At 38.4% G+C, this 8,128-nt stretch overlaps 1 protein-coding gene across 2 annotated transcripts; it reads left to right on the plus strand.

Moving 5' to 3' along the window:
• The first annotated feature begins 482 nt into the window (after positions 1-482).
• Positions 483-8,128, plus strand: LOC106320292 (protein transport protein Sec24-like CEF). Of its 2 annotated transcripts, none has more exons than XM_013758654.1 (26): positions 483-674; positions 829-852; positions 997-1,805; positions 2,031-2,210; positions 2,299-2,373; positions 2,447-2,545; positions 2,748-2,859; positions 3,199-3,326; positions 3,477-3,596; positions 4,043-4,123; positions 4,480-4,557; positions 4,653-4,745; positions 5,001-5,055; positions 5,188-5,264; positions 5,434-5,505; positions 5,608-5,691; positions 5,829-5,948; positions 6,056-6,124; positions 6,238-6,315; positions 6,422-6,560; positions 6,682-6,846; positions 6,951-7,099; positions 7,177-7,356; positions 7,446-7,534; positions 7,614-7,645; positions 7,734-8,128. In XM_013758654.1, exons 3-26 carry the CDS (start codon positions 1,020-1,022, stop codon positions 7,838-7,840), a joined length of 3,168 nt encoding a protein of 1,055 aa, XP_013614108.1. In that variant the 5' UTR covers positions 483-674; positions 829-852; positions 997-1,019; the 3' UTR covers positions 7,841-8,128. The 2 variants fall into 2 exon arrangements, with proteins under 2 accessions (XP_013614108.1, XP_013614109.1); XM_013758655.1 differs by having other exon boundaries at positions 524-674; positions 1,005-1,805.

Genomic DNA, 8,128 nt, shown 5'->3' on the forward strand with positions numbered 1-8,128 from the left:
AAAAAAATTATAGTTTTAGATTATATGTTTTCAAATTCGAACTTTTTATATAAAATATTTTTTTTTTATTTTGTTTTATTTTTTTTTCAAATTTTCTTTTTGTAATTCGAAAATACTTTTTGAAACTATTTTTAAAATTTTAATTTTCAAATTTTTAATATTTATTCTTTATTTTATAAAATTTTAAACCCTAATCTCAAATTTCCACCCCTTAACTCTAAACCCTAAAGTTTGGATTAGTTAACCCTAAAGGTATAAATGTATATTTACCTCTTTAACGAAATATTTTGGTCATTTTGATCTTTAGAGTCTATATTTGTGACTAAAACTTTTTTATTAATATCCAAGCGTATTTCTCTATTTATAATGTCATAAAAGTAATTAAAATATAAAAGAAATGATATGGCGAATTTTAATTGGATAGGTGATGTCATACCTCCCAGGTAAAAGATACTTTCCCTCTTCAAGATATTTTCCCTTTTCGTGCAGAAAAGAAGAAAGATATCGTATGTAACCCGACTTAAACCGAACCCCAGAAATATAAGGAACGTTAGGTGAACGCGAACGGTTCTGTCCGAACCGGATCTTAACCTGTTTTGATTAATATTTAATCAATGCCCTTCTTCTCCATCCACTCTCTCAGACATACTCCTCCAATCTTCTTCTACTTTCAGGTTCGTAATTTTTGTTGCATTCTTGTGTTCTGCGATAATCGAATCGAAATCGTAATTTATTCGCGTTGATCTCTATAGGGCCCTATTCGTTTATATCCATAATTCCTCAGATCTGATCTTTTTTTTTTTGGATTCCGCCCTCCTTGTCTTACAGATCCGAAAATTCTCTGATTTACAGGTATTTTTCCTTCTTTGATTTTTGTTGTTATTCTGGTAGTCACTGATCGCTTAGGATTCCGGATCATGTAATTTGAGATGATGATCATGGTTCCATTTTGGAAAACGGACGGGAGATATTATTTGCTTTGTTGTTGTGGTGTAGGTGTTTAGGTTTGTGATTGAAGCATGGCTGCTCCAGTGCCTCCAGGAGCACAAAGACCAAACAATCCTCAAAACACCGCTCCTCCAAATTCTCTAGTTGCCAACTTGCACAACTTGAACATTCACCGCCCGCCTCCTCCCATGCCTGGTTCTGGTCCTAGACCATCTCCACCTTTTGGTCAGCCACCACCACAACCTTATCCTCAATCAGCTCCTTCCTACGGTGTCCAACAACAACAACAACAACCTAGACCTTCTCCTATGCCTAGGCCTGGACCTCCTCCTCCTGCATCGACTAGACCAGGTGGACCACCTCAGTTGCCCCAACCTGGCGGGATTCCCTTTGGGAGACCTAGTGGTCCACCTTCTAGTCAGCCACCTTTTGGCTCTAGACCACCTGGTGCTTTCCCAGCTTCTTCAGGTCCACCTGGAGGTGTAGCTGCAGCTCCTCCTTCTGGACCACGTCCGGTTGGTTTTGGTTCACCTCCACCTATGGGACCTGGCATGTCCATGCCTGGTGGTCCGGTGACTAATGGGCCTCCTCCGATGATGAGTCCTGGTGGTCCGGGTCCTATCACAAATGGGCCTCCGATGATGGGTCCAGGGGGGTTTCCCAGAGGATCTCAGTTTCCAGGTGGTTCTATGATGGGTCCACCACCTCCATATGGACAGCCTCCCAATGCACATTCTCTCCCTGGAGGTTCACCATTAACTTCGCCTCCTGCTCATTCAATTCCTCCCCCAACAACTTTTCCTGGTGCCCCTTATGCCAGGCCAGGAGGCTTTCCTTATGGATTACCACCACAGCAGGTACAATCTCTGAAGCTCTGTGCTGTATGATTTGATGAAACATGCAATGCCCTTATTAGGATGAAAGTAAAACATGCCCTGATACTGAAATTTAAAAGCGTAGCGCTGATAGTGGCAGGGTTTAATTGATCTTGTATCATTAGATTCTTGCCTTTTTTTTTTCGTAGGCTAGAGTTTCCTCTGTGAGACTTATTATAATTGCTTTTGAAATTTGAAAATTCGTAGCATCCTTCTGCTCCTGGCACCCCTGGTTCTATGTATGGCATGGGTCCAGTGCCAAATCAGTCAATGACCACTGTGTCTGGCCCCTCGAAGGTTGATCTTAATCAGATCCCAAGGCCAGGTTCAAGCTCAGGTCCAATCATGTATGAAACTCGCCAGGAGAATCAGGCTAATCCTCCACCTGTATGTCTTATAATATTCATTTGTAAATTACTGTGAGACTGAATAAATGTTATCTGTTTCCCCTGAATCTCTCTTTTTTTTTTTGAAGCCTGCTACTGTTGATTTTATTGCTAGAGACACTGGAAACTGCAGCCCACGTAACATGAGGTGCACAATCCATCAGGTAAGTATGAAACGGAATGTCTTAAGCTAAATGTTACTCTTTGTGTTTTAATATTGATATGTTTCCACAATAGATCCCATGTACTGTTGATCTTCTTTCTACATCTGGTATGCAACTGGCGTTAATTATCCAACCGTTGGCGCTTTCTCATCCCTCTGAAGAGCCTATCCAAGTAAGATTAAACTATTCCCATACTCGACTTTTCTGATCACTTAAGGCATTAGCATTTTGACGTTCATGGGTTGCACTGTTTATATTTATTGTCTTGTCTTGTCTCATTGATCAGTCCCTGTAGTTTCCAGTTGCGTATATAACTCTATGGTTTCAATCCTTGGTTTCTTAAGGAAAATTCAAATCATGATGTTATTGAGCAGGTTGTGGACTTTGGTGAGAGTGGCCCTGTTAGATGCGCACGTTGTAAGGGATACATCAATCCTTTCATGAAGTTCGTTGACCAAGGAAGGAAGTTCATTTGTAACTTGTGCGGTAAATATTACTCTTCCCATAAATAAAGGCCATCGATAATAAGTTAATCCTATATCAACTGCAACAGTGAGTTCCAAGTTACGAGAAAACTAAAAAAATTCTACAGTAGAATTATACTGTCTTACCTTACTGAGTTAAAAGTAATATTATGTGAATTTTCATTTCACCTCGAAAATCTAGTCGAGGAAGTTGCAACTATGGTCTTAAGAGAAGCCGCTCCCTATGAATTGCTATCACCATAACAAATTTTTTTTTTTTGCCAACCATCATATCCAATTAGAACTTCAATAGTTTGGAATGTTTTTGTGATCCATTTTCTAATCAAATATTTTTGCACAGGATACACTGATGAGACTCCCCGTGACTATCATTGTAATCTGGGTCCAGATGGTAAACGTAGGGATGCTGATGAAAGGCCTGAACTGTGTAGGGGAACTGTTGACTTTGTTGCTACAAAAGAATATATGGTTAGTATGTCAAACTTTTCTGATTATTTTGCGCTAAAATTTCGTGCTACCTTCATACTAATATGATGATTAGATCTGTTTGTTGATGCGAAGAAAGCTACTTGATTCATTGCAACCAGATGGAGATAACAATCAATATCTATTTTACAGGTACGAGATCCAATGCCAGCAGTGTATTTCTTCCTCATTGATGTATCAATGAATGCGATTCAAACAGGTGCAACTGCAGCTGCTTGCAGTGCGATCCAGCAAGTCCTCTCAGACCTTCCTGTAAGTTTTCTCGCTCTGTCCAATTATTTAAATGTACAAGACATTGTACACCTGACTTGTCAATAGAATGTCCCTGTATCCTTTATTTAGTATTGTATTAGCTTTCACTTTTTTCACACCCTCTATTTAGTGAACTCTTCCTAAAGTAAGTCTGTAAAACCACTTTATTTCACAATGAACCAAAATCCTGATAGGAGGATCATAGAGAATAACACCCAAGAATCCTAGGGACTGATTGGAAAACATCAATTCTCTTCCATACCCAAACTATGTCCCATAATACCTGACTTGTCGGTGTGGGATGGTTTTTTCTCTTCCTTTTTTGGTTGCTGATGTGGCATATACTTGAAATTGGGCTAGGCTATGGTCACTAGAGTAATGCTTTATGGTAGGTATGTTTTGAAAACGTTGTTTGTTTTTAACCAAATCATGTATTCATTTTGCAGGAAGGGCCTAGGACATTTGTTGGAATTGCCACATTTGACTCAACAATACACTTTTATAATTTGAAGCGTGCACTGCAACAGGTGAATTTTTACATTAGTCATTTTTGTTTCTTTTGCTATGGTATTTGAAGGGAATCTAGGTTATGTTTATCTGCCTTTAGTATCATAGATTAAAGGTGTTATCGTGATGAAAATAATCTGTGTATCACTTGGCTGAATAAAATTAGTCTGTTTAGATTTCTTCGCTTGAAAGCCACTCTTGAGTGCAATAGGCATGATGACGAACAACCTATATTGTTTTAAATTTGAAACAAGTTCATTTTATTTCTTCTTCTGCTGCTATAATTGTAAGAATCTATACTCTCTCTCTTTTTCTTGTTAGAGTTTTCTTCTATTGTTGATTCCGTTGTGATTTTGATTGCTCTTCTTCTGTGCAGCCGTTGATGCTCATTGTTCCTGATGTTCAAGATGTTTATACACCTTTAGAAACAGATGTCATTGTTCAATTATCTGAGGTAAGCTCTTGGCTACTTGCTTCCTTCTATACCGACATTGGTTATCCTTACTTCTTTCTTATTTCTGTCTGTTACTTTATTCTGTTGGAATTCAGTGTCGTCAACACCTAGAGATTTTGCTGGAAAGTATCCCAACAATGTTTCAGGAAAGTAAGAGTCCTGAATCTGCTTTTGGTGCAGCAATTAAGGTATGTTATTTCCAAATGTAAATGCTCAGGTAGAAGTTGGATGCAGTTCGGTGATAGGCATAGTTTTACGAGCTGACTGATTTGTAAGCGTAAACAAAATCTGAGTTAATAGTTGTGGGAAAATAATAAAGGAAATCAAATTGGGGTTTGTGAGTGAATTGGACAATCGGAAAATAATAAAGCAAAGTGCATATTAGGTGTATCACTCTTCTTATGCCATTGGCTCATGTATATACAACCTTTTTTCCCTCCTAGGCTGCATTCTTAGCGATGAAGAGCACTGGAGGAAAGCTGATGGTGTTTCAATCAGGTATGCTTTTGGACCAGTGCTTTTGATTCCAGTCACTTTTAATCAAACTTTGCATCACCCTGATGTATGTTTCCTTAAGTACCGTATCATACCTGTGTAACATGACTGATATGATTATCATCTCCTCCACAGTTTTGCCCTCTGTTGGCATCGGAGCACTTTCTTCTAGAGAAGCCGATGGGAGGGCTAATGCATCTGCGGATGAAAAGGTAAACATTCATTTTTTTTGTTTCTTATAGTGCGTTCTGAAGTGAATGTTTAGTTTTAATGCATTTCTTAGGGTTTTCCCGGCTCCTTTTGTCTAAAAATATTAATGGCATATGGTCCTGACCTTGGTGTCACTATTGAAAGTAATTCTTCTTTAATATATGATATCAGGAGGCCCATAAACTACTACAACCCGCAGACAAAACCTTAAGGACGATGGCTATTGAATTTGCTGAATACCAGGTACCCATAGATCGGAATTGACCAATAGTATTTTATATTTTGTAGCACTCTCTTAGTTGTTGCAATATATTTTGCTCTCTAACGCATCCATACATGCCTCAGGTCTGTGTAGACTTGTTTATCACAAGTCAGGCCTATGTTGACATGGCTTCAATTTCCGACATTCCAAGAACTACTGGAGGACAGGTAGATTGAAATTATCTATTTATCCTTCTTTTTGTTGTAACCGACTTGTATCCATTTTGCATAAATGATGATATTTCACCTTAAAATTGTTATTTTGTCATGATAGCATTTAACTTTCCATTGTACTTGGTTTCCAGGTTTATTGCTATTACCCTTTCTCAGCTCTTTCAGATCCACCCAAGCTCTACAACGATCTGAGATGGAATATCACTAGGCCTCAGGGTTTTGAGGCTGTTATGCGAGTTAGATGTAGTCAGGTAACACTTTTTTTTTTTTTGGTAGATAGGTCTCTCCATGTATTACTCTGCAAAATTCAACGTTAGGTTATATTGATGAATACAACAAATCCTGCCGATTATTGTAGGGTATTCAAGTGCAAGAATACTCAGGGAGCTTCTGTAAACGCATACCAACTGACATTGATCTACCTGCGGTGGGTGCATCCTCCTTTGAATTTTTTGATTAGTTGTCTCCGATAGCGTTGTTATTCAGTGCAAGATTCGTATATTTTTGTTTCATTTCTAACGAACCTTGAGCCCCATGCAGATTGACTGTGACAAAGCTGTAATGGTGACATTAAAGCATGATGACAAACTACAAGATGGAGCTGAATGTGGTTTTCAGGTTTTACTTTTGTACTCATGTTAATTGGCCATTCAGAATAATTTTCAATCCAAAATGTTGGTTCACCAGTTTTATTTCATGTTTACGTTTTCTTCATGATATTCAGTGTGCTCTTCTGTATACGACCATAACTGGAGAAAGAAGAATTAGGGTTATTAACTTATCACTCCCTTGTACAAGCATGCTCAGCAACTTGTTCCGCTCAGCTGACCTTGATTCCCAATTTGCTTGTATGCTGAAACAAGGTAGGTGTCTGTTTTCATGCTTCTGAATCTATGTTTTTATATGTCCATATATATATCATGCTTCTGAATATAATTTTGTGTGATATAGTCTACTGGTGTTTCCTTTTTTTTTTTTATGTAGCGGCTAATGAGATCCCTACCAAGGCACTTTCATTGGTGAAGGAGCAAGCAATTAGTAGTTGCATCACCGCACTCAGCTCTTATCGTAAATTCTGTGCTACCGTTACATCAGCTGGACAACTTATTCTTCCTGAAGCACTCAAGCTGTTGCCACTATATACTCTCGGTACGTCCTTGTCACTTAATTTCACCATTTTACTTTGGTTTGCTGAATGCAACATAATAGAGCAGAAGTTGTGACGTCATTATATCTTTCTTTCTTTCTTTCAGCCTTGACCAAAGGTGTTGGATTACGGTCGGATGGGAGAATTGATGATCGATCATTTTGGATAAATCATGTGTCATCATTATCTACTCCTTTGGCAATTCCTCTAATTTATCCAAGGATGATTGCTGTTCATGACCTTGATACAAAGGAGGTATGGAGCTATATATTTTTGATGCTCAGGTGTTGTTATACTCTTTTCCGATGATTTTTCTATCTTTAATCTATCAGGATAATGAAGAAACTGTAGTTCCTTCTCCTATCCCATTGACTAGTGAAGACCTTCGCGACGATGGAGTCTATTTTCTCGAGAACGGTGACGATGGTTTGATTTATGTTGGGGAGTCAGTAAACTCAGATATCCTGATGAAGCTCTTTAATGTTCCTTCAGCTGCTGACATTCCCAGTCAGGTACTGTTACTTGCTCAACAATTCATCTTTATTTATTAGTGAAAGAGAAACCTCTTTTCTGAGGTCACCTAACATGTTTTCCTTCACAGTATGTGCTGGAGAAGTATGATAATCAGCTATCAAAGAAGTTCAACGATGTGGTGAATGAAATAAGGAGACAAAGAAGTTGTTACCTACGGTATCAAACAAAAGTCTCGATATCTTCTTTATTTAGTGATTTCCGTTCTAACCTTTTAAAATCTCTTGTCTATTTGCAGCCTTAAATTGTGCAAGAGGGGAGATCCAACAGGTGAGTTAACTTTCGAAGTTACTCTTCTTGATGACGAGATTACTTTTCCGAAGACTGATCAGTTTCGAACTCTGTTTTATCTCCTCAGGAATGTTGTTCTTATCGTATATGGTGGAGGACAGGACAGCGGGTGGGCCCTCGTACATGGATTTTCTGGTTCAGGTTCACCGTCAAATCCAAGGCAAACTGAATTGACTAGTCACTCATGTCTCCTCCGTTTCATGTCTTCAAAAGCTTTAGATTAGCAGCGGACTTAGAAAAAGAAAAGAAAAAGGAAAGACAATCTTGTTCCTTTGTACATACTTTTGGCTGGAAACTTCATTTTTATTCTTCAAGTTCCTGTGTGCTTGAGAAGTTATTTATTCAAAGGAAGATAGAAAGAGGGAGGAGAGAGACCGTGCATGTTTTTTTGTCTTTTTGCGCCTTTCTTATTTATACAAGAACAGTCTTATTTATACAAGAACAGTCTTTTTTGTGGTGGTA

Source organism: Brassica oleracea, unplaced genomic scaffold, assembly GCF_000695525.1.
Source record: "Brassica oleracea var. oleracea cultivar TO1000 unplaced genomic scaffold, BOL UnpScaffold00874, whole genome shotgun sequence".
Taxonomy (NCBI): Eukaryota; Viridiplantae; Streptophyta; class Magnoliopsida; order Brassicales; family Brassicaceae; genus Brassica; species Brassica oleracea.

Excerpts from the sequence above, each read along its gene's own strand:
- LOC106320292 (XM_013758654.1), top strand. The coding sequence starts at position 1,020 with ATGGCTGCTCCAGTGCCTCCAGGAGCACAAAGACCAAACAATCCTCAA. Across the intron at positions 5,506-5,607 it reads TTGAATTTGCTGAATACCAG|GTCTGTGTAGACTTGTTTAT; the intron begins GTACCCATAGAT and ends TACATGCCTCAG. Across the intron at positions 7,100-7,176 it reads ATGACCTTGATACAAAGGAG|GATAATGAAGAAACTGTAGT; the intron begins GTATGGAGCTAT and ends TTAATCTATCAG.